The sequence below is a fragment of the Arachis stenosperma genome, chromosome 7, assembly GCF_014773155.1.
Source record: "Arachis stenosperma cultivar V10309 chromosome 7, arast.V10309.gnm1.PFL2, whole genome shotgun sequence".
In the NCBI taxonomy this organism is placed as follows: Eukaryota; Viridiplantae; Streptophyta; class Magnoliopsida; order Fabales; family Fabaceae; genus Arachis; species Arachis stenosperma.
The window spans coordinates 80,830,520-80,844,611 of NC_080383.1; the positions used below are offsets into that span (position 1 = coordinate 80,830,520).

Consider the following 14,092-nt stretch of genomic DNA (forward strand, 5'->3'; position numbering starts at 1 on the left):
GTATTTATTACCTTTTCTAAAGAAGTTTTTACTTTTATACACTGATGTTAAAATTTTACACATTCATTTGATCGAATGATCAATTCATTCATGCAATAAGTATAAAACGCAATAAAATGGTTTAACGTAAGAGACTATTTTTATACACTGATTGTGTTAAATATTTTACACATTTATTAATTATGTAAGTAATTTTAAATAAGCATTTTATGAGCCAATTTGATGCACAAGCATCTAGCATTACAAACTTTGAGCAACGTACCCAAAGAATATAAACAGCCTTATCATTAATGTATCAAGTACTGATTTCACATTTTTACATTATCAATTTATCATTACTGCATTTTGGGTCCAAATTTATGGATTGGTTTAGGGTATAGTGGAACCCAAACCATAGTCCATAGGTTGTTCTGTAAGAACCATCTCCAAATAAAGTCATCGAATGCGAGATTCAACATCAATAAATAAAAAAGAAGCATATAAATTTAATAGTCATTGTCCATTGGCTCATTGCTAGATGGTACAGTTAGACAAGCAGGAATGTCTGGCACTTTTAATAACTTTGAAAGTCTATCGTTCGCCACAACAAAGAGTAGCTCATAAATTTCACCAGTGCCAATTGCAAATAGCAAGTCTTGGTTTCACAGCTCTATCCACCTTGACATTCAACTAAGCACAACTTTCAAAGAAACACCGTCTTACATCAAGGTTTGCTTCATCAAGATTATTCTACTTCACCCAAGTAATCGTCGATTTCGGCAGGGGTCAATACTCTGCAACAAAATTAACCACCTATTAAAGTCACCCATTTAAATTAGCCAAATATGTAAGGATGATTTGAAGTAGCTTGTGCATAATTGTCACGTCTAAGTTCTACAGGAACAATTTTTTTTACTTTTTCTTTTCCCCCTAAAAACTCCTAAAAGTTCAGATAGTCCAATCCAACAAAATCAGCTCAGTTTTCTCAGTAACGAAAATCACAAGCAAGGTTCATGTAATATAGTGCTTGAGGAAAGCAAACCAGAAAGTCAATAAAAAATTCAAGCTACATAAGAAGCTAGGCACACAAATTATTATGTTTTGCAGAAAGAGATTTCCACCTGAACTTTTTGTCGGACCCAATTATGCCAATTTCAATGTTCTTTCCCGAGATCTGTCCCTCAAATCTGTAAAATACCCATGAAAATTAACAGTTTCAGACTATACAAGGTCTTTAAAACAATAGGTTCCAGGATACAATACAATAAACATGAAAAGCAAACAAGATGACTACCAATTCTTAAATTTTTAATACTATTTAAGTGAAACGCCTATTAGGATTAACCTTAATATTGTAGCATCTAAATCAAATCATGGATATTAATTTATTTACCTCCTCCAAAACCATAACTCTGAAACAAAAGTGAACAATCAAACAGTACAAAATTTATTTCGGCCTCCTAGTAGATAGATAGTTAATGATTTTATCTAGTGCATAAACTTGAAAGGACATGACCTTACCCTTCCTTCAGCGTCAATATTGCCGTATGGACTGCATCATCAAGTTCCATGTCATCTGTATACCTGCAAGTGGAGAATGAAATTAACCACTGAAATGATGTGGGAAAAAAGAATAACTCAGATATGAACAACAAACAAAGAAACAAAACCAAACGCATATCTTTCGGGGGAGAGAAAAATGCTACCGCAAACTCACATAGATTAGTCATCCAATAGAATAGACAGACATAGCATATACTTCTAAAGTAAAATTTCAAAGTATGTATTGGGAAAGCATCAATTTATCTATTCTGAGTCCTCAAGTTTGCCAAGTCAACTTTTGATTAGCAACTAATTGATGTCTGCATATTTAAAGCAACTGCACGCTCCACTTAGGTGATAGTAGAGAACCTTAACAGCTATAAGTTATTATGTCATTTTGAATTTTAATACATAAAGATCCATGCCAGTGTCAGCTTTAACAAATTCAACACCTGCACATCCCATTATACTTTCTGATGCTATGGATACGTGTAGGAGCTATTCCTCTTAATGAGGAAATAACAAGAAATAAACTTGGAGATAATAGATTTAATTAACAAATTAACTGCAAAAGAAAAATGTATTTCATCCTGTCAAGCACTCAAGGTTTTAGAGATATGCAAGCCCAAATTACAGATATTAATGCAGACATCATGACTTTTGTGCTTAATAATTAAAGATATTTCCTACATTCATTAAAGTACAACATAAACCAGGTGCTTTCATCAAAGTATAGTATATGGAATGTTGTAAATCAAAATGCGAAGTTTCAAAGATATAAGATAATCCTTTGCACATCAAGCATGACATAAACTGAGATAATACACTCATTCTCGATATCTACAGGAAGGAGAGTGGCCACACATAATGAGCACAGGAGATATATATACAAAAATAACACATTGAACACCACATATTTTGCATTTATAACTTTCGTTAATGTTAAACCATACCTCTTCTCAAGAAAAGTCTTCGCATTAGAAACATTTTTGCCCATAGCAGAAGCTTTCCAAGAAAAGTAAGAACCAGATGGATCCACCTACAGTACAAAAGCAAATTGCACCAAAGCCCAAACTTCAGCTCTCCTAAATCCAAACTAGTGAATTTTCAAAATTCCAAGTACAAGAACTAAGATCCCAACACAAACCTATCGTGCACACAAATATGCAAAAGCATAGACAGACAATTGATTGTTTAAGATAACCCACTAAAATTTAAACTGCATAAATATCAATAACTTCTTCCTATAAATCAAAAACAAAATCAGTTCATGCAAAAGCAAGATAATGTTACACTGTATCGAATTATATGCTCTTTTCTTTTCTATTTTTAATAGATAACTAAAGTAAAGGACCACATGGATTACATTATTATCTTCAGAAACTGCATACATCATTGTTGTTTCATATCGAACTGTGAGACAACACAATGTGATCAAGATAGTAGGTGATATTCATCTACCAGGGTTTACAAAGCAACAATAAAAAAGTGAAACTCAAAAGGCAGATAAGCATACCTGATACAATTGTGGTCCGTTATCATCAAATCCAGCAACTAGTAGGGACACTCCAAATGGCCTAACACCACTATTAGGGGGGAAAAAAAGGAAAAACAGAAACATCAGAATTGAATATAGCAATGAGATAAAATAATGGAGAGAAGATACATCAATTGCAAGTCTACTGATCACTGTAAGCCAGGCATACTATGGTAGTGTTTTGGAACATAAAGGGTGAAAGCAATAAAACAGCAGTGATGCATCTCGTGTCCCTTCTTTCGGAAATCTCATCCCTCTATTTTGGAAGTATAGAACTTATGTAAGAAGTCTTCAAATGAATAAAGAAATTTAAGATTTTGCCTTTGCCCCTCTCAAGTTGATAAATTACATGCTTACAGTAGTTAGAAATGTCTAGTAAGGGCATCGTAAAGTAGATAAATTAAAGGGGAGAAAAAACAGTTAGAAGCAGCTTTGAGATTCGAGAACTAATTAACATTAGAGGGATCGACCTCCTAACACATCAAAGTTAAAGAGGGTTATAGAAATTTATCATTCTCTCTTGAGTAGGGTGGGCAGGGATGACTATATGCAGAAAATAAACTTCCAATCGTATGAGTAGAATGGTAGCAGCTAAAACATATCTGAGAGCTTACGGAGAAATTTATTACCCTGACTGAGTGAATTCCTGCATAACAGCAGCAACTTCCCTTACAAGCTGTGTGACAGGGATTGGTTCCTGCAATTTCCATTATATTTATCATACAGAAGATCCATAATAGAATACCAAAAACATACAAGACAGACAAAAACTAAGTAGAATACCAAAAACATACAAGACAGACAAAAACTACGGCAAAAATTAAGTGCATAATTCTAATTTTAATATACTTAATAACATATAATGAAGTAAACAAAACTTTCCAGAAAGGGGGACAAACAGTGAGGAACATCTAATTCTAATCTATATGTAACAACCAACATTCACAGAAAAAACAGTTACAGATCATATCATAATCATAATTATATATAAATTGTAACTCTAGATGATTCATGTTATAATAAATGAAAAGTATTACAATCATATATAGACTTTATCATTTATTTTTCAATTCAGCACAGCTTTTCATCATAATACACTTTATATTGCCTTTCAGTACAATATGCTGAAAGATACTGAGCAGACAGAGGTATGTAATTTAAATTAATCCATTGGCATATTGTACTGACAGAAAATACAGAAAATAATCAATATAGAATGAATTACAGTACAATATAATGAACATGCTTTACACGGGAAAGTATGAGATATTCAAAAGGTAGAATTCTTTTAAAACCCATAACTCCAAAATGAAACTGGCAATATTATATCTGAATCTGATTTATCAAGCATATAGAACTCAAGCAAGATTCGAGAAACAAATGATATTAGAAAGGGAAAGGTAGATATACTATACTTTATATAATCGGTGATATTGCTCTGCCTGTTTCCTGCTTTTCCTAACCAAGACTCGAAAATCAGGACCCATGCCACTGAACAACAAGAATAAAACTTAGATCAGATGAGATACTAACAGACTAGTTAAGGATAAATGACCACTTCCATTTACAAAAAACTCAAACGCAATAAAAAAGAAAAGAAGAAGAAAAAGTCAGGCTAAGAGCCAGTAAATCTCTTTATCATAATTCACTTAATTCCTGTAGCAGAAATTCATAATCAATTTACCACATGCTTGATTACTGCATGCTTTTTATTACACATGAATAATATAGGCAGCAGTTTGCCAATGAACAATACAGAATAATTGATTCAGATATATGTAGTAGTTTATCGAGTTTGCAATAAGTTTTAACCATTAAGCATGCTATGTCTTGTTTCTATTCTATGCATACTATGTGCTCTAAGTTTGCCAATGATTATTCTATTCTATGGAAGAGATTTTCCCCTACAATAATTGCATCTATTCCCTAAAGCATAACCTTGCCCTCAATCTTGATCATTTATATTTCAGGGTCATTTTAGACTTAAGTGGCCTCTAATGGTTGACAAGACATCAGATAATCATAATTAATGATATCATAAAAATGATTTAATGTAGAAATATTTGACTACATAGAAAGAACAAACCTATATACAACCCCTATATTTGGTGTTAATAACTGAATCTTCTGAACCTGCAATGAAATAAAACAAAGAACTAAGATCAAGTTTCAAATAAGGATGCAACATAAACAAATTAACTTCACACTAATTAGTAAATTGACTAAACAGAAATGCAAGAAAGATAAACTTCATCCTTGGCAATTAATTGACTAAACTAGACAATTGCTTTAGCAACAGTCACACTCTTGCATGTTTCCTTGAAATTCAAAATATACTTAAATTATTCACTTAGCAAATAATATTTGAAGTTAGAGAATAGTAAAACTAAAAATATGTTAATGTCATACTTACAAGCACTGGCTACCAAGTGGGAATTCTAACAAATAACAAGCTTACCGATGCTTCATCAACCAATATAGATGGCAGTTTCTTCTCAGTTGCAATGACTACGCCATTTGCAGCTGCAAGAGTGAAACATAAAGTTACAAATTACAAAAACCACATCACAGAGCAGTTATATTATATGATCGGAATCACCTTCAAGACAAAAGGGCCCAATGAATTAGAGATAAATACTGATTGAGATAATGGATTGCAATATGTCACATACAAGAAATTCAAAAATAAAATAGACAAGATTAAAATGTTAGTTCTAGCCTACTCATTCCACAAATTTCTACATTTCAAAAAGAACACTTTTGCCAAAACCACTTACATGATCTCATAAAGAACAGGAAACCTTTTTACAACAGATGATCATCATATAATAAAAACACTATATAAACATCTGCCTTCTGCTCATCTAATACATCACCATCATATAACTAGAGAGCATACTCTTAAGAGTACTCTTCTTTTTAAGCGTGGCTCTTATAATAACCCTAACACCAAAATGAGTAAGAACTCCATACAATTGAGTCACTGATTTCTTTCCTAAGCCACTATATACCGCCTTTCAAGTCGTATTGTTTTAATATTGTTGCACCAAATTTCGGTAATTTGAAACTGCAGATTTTTTAGCATCCTACCTTACACCTAACAGGACAAGTCAAATATACTCAGCTCCCACTATCCCAGTAGTCATCCACCAAATTATTACTATTTTATTTGCAATAATTAAATTATAAACAGAACCAGCATTGAGCATCTAAAAGAGCTTGAAACAGATCCAATGCCATATATAGCGAAATTACCTTTAATTCCCAAAGATGTCTGTCCAGAACCAACCGCCGTGAGAGCATGTTCAATCTGAACCAGCTTCCCAGAAGGGCTGTTTTTATTTAACACGAAATCTCAAGCACAATAAGCTCAAATGTTGAGACATAAAATCACTCCCACTGTAACTATAGACCCAATAAATAAATAAATAAATAAATAAAGGAAGAAAAAGTCAGCAATGAACATACCTAAATGTGGTGAGAGAGAATGAGTACTGACTATCCCCCATAGGTAAAACCTACAAGAACCTGCGTATATACAAACGCACAATTTTCCTTACAAGAGTTACAAAATCCTAAGCCTTAGATCAACGAATAGTTGGGTGTGGGGAAAAAAAAAGTGTACAGAAGTTAATGGAAAAATGAGAGTGTATAAACAAAGAACAGAATAAAATAAATGAGAAATGGAGAATTAGAAGTAGTATTGCCTCTTGGAAGCGATGATTCTGAGAGAAAGGCGTATGAGAATATGAATGAGATCGCGAAAGAGGGATGAGAAATTGAATTGTGAGTTCCTTTGTGAGGTTTTCGTGGTAAAAGAGAAAACCCTTCCCAGTGAGACTGAAGTGTCCCCCAAGCCACCCTCTGCTTCTGGGGGCGGCGGCCCAAGAGCTAAGCCCATGTAACACAGGGTTTTTTTCCTCAACAAATACGAGAAGCAAACAGGTTGTCAATATTTTTCATAATAAAACGCTAACCCATGTTATAACCCAAAACAAAAAAGAAAAAACAAAAGAACACTAACCCGTGCTACCCTCATCAGTGGTCATTCTCACTCCTCATAATACCAGCACCAGCCCCAGCCGGCTAGCCCTCCACTAGTCCACTCCCTCATTGCAGACTGCCTAGACAACTTGTTCGCCGCCCTGTCGGTGGTCCGCCCTTGTTCCGTGTGCTCGCAGCTGATCTCCTCTGCTCACCGCTCCTGTTTCCGCTCGTGTTAACTTCCTAGTCCACCTCTGTGCCTCTGCTCGTGCTTCTCTGTGGCCGCTGGTGAGTTCTTTTTCTTTTTTATGTAATCAGTTTGGTTAATTAGTTGATGTAGGCATTTAGTTGAACAGACTATAAAATTAGAATTCCGAAAATGCCCTTAACCTAGTGTTAAACCTCAACACCACCACGTCACGCTCTCCCTGCTCCGTTCTGCTTCCTCCTCTGTCCTCCGCGTCGTCAGTAGCCTCTCCGCCATGCCCATCGTTGTTTTCGTGCATCACAATGCTCTGCTACTCATATTGGTTCGGCTGATGTTTCGCTTTGTGATACTATAAACTTGGAGTTATTTTATTAGTTCGAGTTTAGTTGGATTTCTTATCGTCTGTTAAAACTTAGTTATACTTGTTAGTGTATGTAAACTTTTATCAAACACTGTTTTCCCGGTAGTAACGTGAGTAATGCTACCTTGTCTCGATGCTATCCTTCTCTGGCGGTGCTTTGCTCCTTCTCTCAACTTTGTTCTTCTCTGTCTCTTCTCTCATGTCTTCTATCTTGGTTTGCTTGTCAATAATCTTCGTTTGTCAATCATAAAATTGTAGGAATGATGACATAGGAAGGATCAATGGCAGCGTGAATATATAGCGATATAGCACTATGTATCTGTTTGTTAATTTGCTTCTTAGAAATTGGGACCTTTTAATCACTTACAGTTTAATATTTCAATAACTCTTTTGCTTTCTTATTGCATTGAAGAATTACTACTCAATTGCTGTCGTGGAATATTATACATATATTGATTCAATTGTAGTCTAGTGTTTCTTGATTGACACTGGATTTGTTAATTTTTACTCCCCCCCCCCCCCTCTCTCTCTTCCCACCACGACGACCTCCTACCCCTTATTTTTTAAAGAACAGTAGCTTGGTGTTTCATGTAACAAATAAACGATGACTTCTAGGCTTGTTATGATCTTTGTTTTGTCATTTTAGTTTGATAATATTCTGAATTGAACCCTTGTATCAGTATGGGTCTGCTACTAGTTCATTTTTATTCTTCTGGTGTGAATGTTAAAGTACATAATTTGTGAATGGTATAACGTATAATTTGTCGGTGTCTAAATCTTGATGAGTTAGCAAGATTATAGTACGAAGGCCTAATTTTAATGCAGAGTTTTATGCAAGGAAGTTGGTACTCAATTGGTCAATTGGATGAGTTAGAATGATGTTAACAAGAGCTGTTTTATGCTACGGCAAAAAAAAAAGAAAAAAAAAACTATTATTTGGTGGAATTGAATGTTTTCTTAATCAATGAAGTTATTTAACAGTGTTTGTTTATGTTAGTTGCAGTAGTGATGCTTTCATTTAACCTTGGAGAAGTCATTTAACACTGGAGAGGAGTGGGAAAGAAGAGGTCATGGATGAGGTTAATTTGGGAGTTTGGATTTTATTTCATGAATTAGGTTGGGACCAATTTAAGTCAAACAAAACTCATCTGACATCATCCTCCATGTCAACTAGCCGTTGGAGTGCCACGTGAGCTCTTAACCACCCATGATGGCACACTGTTAATGGCAGTGAGACGGAAGAGCTATCAGGATTAACGTGATTCACGGTGAAAATTTTGGGTTCCAATTTGGTGCAAGTTTGTTTAGGGACCAACTTGATTCAAACAAAAAAATTTTTGGGAATAAATTGAGCATTTATGCAAATTGAAATACAAGGGAGTAAAACTGATAGATAGTTCTATAAATATTGAGAATGGATTATGGTTCTCGATTTCTCATCATTTGTAGCTTTTCATTGTGTAACAGCTAACTCTATTATTCATTCCTTCTTGTTTTGTCAATGACCTTTGATCATGTGTTATCCAGATTCAAGTTGTAATAAGACGTTTTCCACTCTCAATCTGGTTTCATGAGTGCTCCTAACCATCAAATTCCATTGCAAAACAATGGCATGGGGATGCAGAACCAGCCTCAAATGGGTGCAGCCAACCAACTAAACCAAAACTTGATGCCACCCTATGTGTCAAACATGCAACCATCGATGAACACACACCAATTCATGAATGCTGCTAATCATCTCCTTCCATTGCAAAATAACCAGTTGCATATGTCTAATATGGGTATGAGTGTGCCTCCGCAGGGTCCATCCCATGCCGGATTTGGTCCCCAAAATGGTGTGAGCAATGCTGGTTACAATCCAATGTTTCAGGCTCAAGGACAAGTCATGCACAATGCAGCTCAAATCAATTTGTCTCAACTCCAGGGGCATATTCTAGCACAAAGTATTCTGAGCATGCTTCAGCAGCCTAATATGAATATGAATATACCTAATGGTCAATTTTCTTCTCAATTTCCTGTGCAAAATATGAATCAGCAGTTACATATGCAAGTGCCGAATCCTTCTCAAGTTGGTCGGCATGGTATGCATCCTGGTTCTGGCCCCATGTTTGGCTTTCCAGGTCAAGTGCCTCAGGCCATGGTTTCTCAAAATCCAATGTTTTCTGCAACACTGCATACTGGTCTAGTGCAAGGAAATCAGGCCAGGCCACAGTTTGACCAGAATGAGAAAAGCCTGGTTCTACCAAATGGGAACACAAATGCCTTTGTCTCATCATCTTTTTCATCTATGCAGTTGCAGGGGAATAGTTCTGCATCACATGCACAAGTACTATTAAATCTATTATGCTTCTTCCTTCTCTTTGCTAAGCTGAGTTTGTTATTGTACTACTTTACTATTGTTGAGGTAGTTGGCTATTGTAATTTAAATTTGAATCCCGTAATTGGTACAGACAAATGTGAATAGCAATACCAAAAGTAACGATCGAAATTCTAGCTGGAAAGGATCACAAAGCAAAAACTTCAAAAATAAACAAACTCGAGGGGGGTTTGAAGGAAGGTATGCTATTTTCTTCTCTCTTGTAATCCCTTGGTACACTGGGTTTACAAATGATGGTTTAGATGGTTTTCCTGTGGTTCACTATTGTTTTCCAATTTGTGTAGATTCCAGAAGTGTAGGTTTCCTAAAGAACATAGGGACAAAGGTTTGAACATTTCTACCTTATCAAGAGGTAAACTTTTTCCCTCCCTGAAGTTAGAGACTAATGCTTGTAGCAAAAGCAGGGCCAAACAATGGAAGAATCGAACATCAGCAGAAACCAAAATTCAGTTTGAATCATAAGGAACAACAGCAGGAACCAAAAAGGTAGTTCTACTTGGCTTTCCAGCCCTTTCTTATTTGGTTTTAAGTGTATCTCTTGTTTGCAACTGCCTTACATTCAACTACTTTAAAATTGTGATTTGTTCATAAGAATCTGCATCAAGACCATTCAATGGCCTTCAAGTAGATATGTTCTTTGAAAGGTTTTAGACAATTTGAGTAGCAATGATGTAAGTGGGAAAGGTAGAACCATGATTTTACATCATTTTTACAAATTGGTTAGAATTTTGGGAATATAGTACCTAAACAAAAAATTTGTAACCAGCCTCAAACATTTGATGAGCACCTCAATAGTTTCTATGGTATAAAAGAGACTGTTATGAATTGACTTGGTAATTGATGATGTTCGATGGTTTAATATGAGAAAAGAGGACGACATGCAAAACCAGACATATTCTTGAGGATATTTTACAACAGGGAAAAGTTGGTCCAACAGGAAGAAGTTTTGGAACCAACCAACTAACATCTAGTCAACTTCGTGCTTCTCTTTCCCCCTCTCCTTCTCTTAGTGGCTAAAAAAAATTGTGTTTGAATCTTTTGTTGACTGATTGTTGGCCTAAAATTGTTTGATTCCTTAGTTGGACCCTAAAATTAGTGTCATTAATTAGAACGGTGTCTATTAGCCCCATCTCCTTGTATTAGTTTTTCTCTCCAACTAAATTATATTCTTTGTTTATCCAAAATAATAATAATAGTAATAATAAAATATAAGTTTGTGCCTATATCCTCTAAATCTAAAAATCTAAATTAGCAAGATATATAGACTAACATCTAAATCTTGTATGTCTAATCATTTGAGTCCATCTGAACAATGAGATCAAATGGAAATATGGAATCGCCAAATAATATCTGTATATAATTAAAAGGCCCCGTCCTTTTGCAAGGCTGTCACAGAATTTTTAAGATATTTGTTTTGTTCAAGTAAATGGGTTCTAACTATCCACATGAAGCATTTCTCACTTTTGCATTGTTTCAGAAATTAAGCTTGTTTTCTCCATACGATTTAAGCTGTTTGTTTTTGGTAATTATTGGTAAACTCTAATTTCATAACAGGTTCTTATGTACTGCGACAATTTTATAACCCTTAATTTTGTATGTGGTTACTGTTAATTACTTTATCTCCTAAATGGTTAGATCATTCTTTGTAACTTACACTGACCAAGAAATCCAACAATGGCGGGAAGCTCGGAGGAAGAATCATCCTTTCAACAACATCCAGAAGGTTTGAAACAAACGGTTCTATTTACTGCTCTGGATTCATCAAATTATCTGTCACAAGTAAAATAACTGAATTATTACATGCAGAAACAGAGTGATCATACGAGAAGCCCCAAGGTGGATAGGGTTGTCTTACAAAGAGAGGTATACTTGACATTTATTTAGCATACAATACCATCCAATATAATAATTTATATTGCTAAAATTAACATTATTCTTCAATTGAGATCCAAACTTTTTTTTCCCATCATAAATACAAGTGTAAACCAGTTGATTGGTTTGGAATCATATCTTTCATCTGATTCTGAGTATTGTGCATATTTGGTCTTTGCAGCTCAAGCAGGTTTTAGCTAAGCAAGCTGAGTTGGGAGTTGAAGTTGCTGAAATCCCATCCTACTATCTGAAGGATCGTCAAAATCAAGGTTCTCAGAGTGAAGGAAAAGACACACTTACCAACAAAAAGAGGAAATTCCAGAACAAGATCGACAGGAAACCCGACAGAAAAGGTCGGTTCTCCAAGAAACAGAAGTTTACAGACAAAGATTCCTTAGAACAACGACCTTCTATAACCAAGAAGAAGCCAACTTTATTGCAGAAACTCCTGAGTGCTGATATAAAGAAGGATAGGAGTCACCTGATTCAGGCTTTCAGGTTCATGGTAACAAATTCCTTCTTTAAATACTATCCAGATAAGCCACTGATATATCCATCAGTGGTTGTTAAAGAAACCGGGTCTGAAGGCAATGCTGGAGAGAAACATTTGCACGCTGGAAAAGATGTTCTTGACCATGAGAACAAGAAAACGGTTAAAAAAATTGTAAATGACGACATTAATGATGTCCATTTCAGTGAAGAGGAAAAGAGTGATGATGATGATTATGAAAATCTGCAAAAAGAACCGTCTTCCTTGGTTCAAAGGCAACGTGATAATGGAATAGGCATTGAGAAATGTGACGAAGAAGAGGGAGAAATCATAGATTGAAATCCAATAGTTAGCCCCTCGTTTTCTTGCAGAGCGCTTTATATATATATGTGGATGTGGATAAGTTATTTTGATTTTTTTTTCTTATTTTATCTCTTTTATTTTTACCTTCATATTATAATATACATCTATTATTATAGAATTTTGTAGCAGAGCGGGGCTTCTACTTACCTACTGGATTCGTTCGGAATTTCTGATTTGGAGATCTGATTTATAGAAGTCAAGTAACTAGTATTTATATTCAAAATATTAACGAATTATTTAATTTCCATTTATTTATTTTTTATTATTAGAGAACTTAAGGCATTATTTATTTTCATTATTAAAGAACTTAAGTCAAATATTTAATATTTTTTGTAAGATAAATGTCTTGTATTATGATCTTTTGGTAGCAACTTTATAATTCAATAAATAATTACATTATTGAACTAGAGCAATTATGTATAGAATAAAAGAAGATTTTGATGAAAGATATTTTAGATTTTCTAATCGGCAAAAACAAAAATGATAAATTTCTTCTTATATTTTTAAAATTGACTAAATTTTTATAAACAGTTAACTGTTTAAGTTAGAAATTCTTATATATATTTGATATATTAATTGTATGAAAATTAAAACTGTAATTAATAAATACGTTAATAACTATCATAAGAAAAAGAAAATGAAATTAGTCTGATGTTTTTCGAAACATAAATACTATTTGATCAAGATGGATACAGTCTTTCTTTTTCTTTGGTGCTCAAGAGAAAAGTGATTTTTTCTTTTTTCTTTGTGCCTTATCCAAAACAACATAGCACCACCAACAGTAAGATGTTCTTCTTTTTAAGAATGGCAATGGGTTGGACAAGGCTTAGTCCAAGTAACTATGGCTCAGATACTTAGTTTCATTATTTAGGTTTCACAATGACATTTAGGCCTATTTCATTTTAACTTGAACTAATTATGAACTTACTTATTTTGCTTGTGAAGTTCCTAAGTCTTGGTTAGTATTCAGCAACATTCAGCATAGTACAGCATTAAATTCTTTTGCCCAAGAACCACCAGCAATGGACCTTTTTTGAATGTCCTTGCTAGGCCAAGAGAGTAGCAACTTATTGATTTGCTTAATGTCCAAAGTTCATCCCAATATGCTTAACATATTGATCACTCCTCTTCTCTATTATAGGCCTACAAAATAAAATACATTTTAAACAATCTTGAGCTTTCAACCCAGCTAACTATCAATGTTTGTTATTATCAAAAGTTAATATATTATTTCTCAAAATTAACAATTTCCTCTTTAATGACAAACATAATATATTAGGTATTAATCAAAGAAATTGAAATAGAACAAGTTTAGAAACTTCCCTTTGATGATACCAGATTAACTTGATGTACTCCCCCTCTCTTTCATAAGGATTGCT

The 14,092-nt window shown here is 34.3% G+C and overlaps 2 protein-coding genes across 2 annotated transcripts; one reads left to right on the plus strand and one right to left on the minus strand.

The window, feature by feature from the left end:
- Window positions 1-480: 480 nt before the first annotated feature.
- LOC130940252 (proteasome subunit alpha type-2-A) lies at window positions 481-7,014 on the minus strand. The gene is made up of 12 exons (XM_057868348.1): window positions 6,766-7,014; window positions 6,527-6,586; window positions 6,314-6,390; window positions 5,517-5,581; window positions 5,145-5,191; window positions 4,474-4,549; window positions 3,688-3,755; window positions 3,038-3,107; window positions 2,475-2,560; window positions 1,501-1,563; window positions 1,101-1,166; window positions 481-773 (listed from the first exon to the last, which is right to left on the minus strand). Exons 2-12 carry the CDS (start codon window positions 6,565-6,567, stop codon window positions 725-727), a joined length of 708 nt encoding a protein of 235 aa, XP_057724331.1. The 5' UTR covers window positions 6,568-6,586; window positions 6,766-7,014; the 3' UTR covers window positions 481-724.
- A 2,167-nt stretch (window positions 7,015-9,181) lies between these two features.
- On the plus strand, window positions 9,182-12,979 carry LOC130940251 (uncharacterized). The gene is made up of 7 exons (XM_057868347.1): window positions 9,182-9,937; window positions 10,062-10,168; window positions 10,273-10,313; window positions 10,393-10,474; window positions 11,624-11,711; window positions 11,795-11,851; window positions 12,042-12,979. Exons 1-7 carry the CDS (start codon window positions 9,182-9,184, stop codon window positions 12,687-12,689), a joined length of 1,779 nt encoding a protein of 592 aa, XP_057724330.1. The 3' UTR covers window positions 12,690-12,979.
- The last annotated feature ends 1,113 nt before the right edge of the window (window positions 12,980-14,092 follow it).

Excerpts from the sequence above, each read along its gene's own strand:
- LOC130940252 (XM_057868348.1), bottom strand. The coding sequence starts at position 6,567 with ATGGGGGATAGTCAGTACTCATTCTCTCTCACCACATTTAG. Across the intron at positions 5,192-5,516 it reads TATTGGTTGATGAAGCATCG|GTTCAGAAGATTCAGTTATT; the intron begins GTAAGCTTGTTA and ends ATTTCATTGCAG. Across the intron at positions 3,108-3,687 it reads CAGGAATTCACTCAGTCAGG|TGGTGTTAGGCCATTTGGAG; the intron begins GTAATAAATTTC and ends CCCCCCTAATAG.
- LOC130940251 (XM_057868347.1), top strand. The coding sequence starts at position 9,182 with ATGAGTGCTCCTAACCATCAAATTCCATTGCAAAACAATGGCATGGGG. Across the intron at positions 9,938-10,061 it reads GTTCTGCATCACATGCACAA|ACAAATGTGAATAGCAATAC; the intron begins GTACTATTAAAT and ends TAATTGGTACAG. Across the intron at positions 11,852-12,041 it reads GGGTTGTCTTACAAAGAGAG|CTCAAGCAGGTTTTAGCTAA; the intron begins GTATACTTGACA and ends TGGTCTTTGCAG.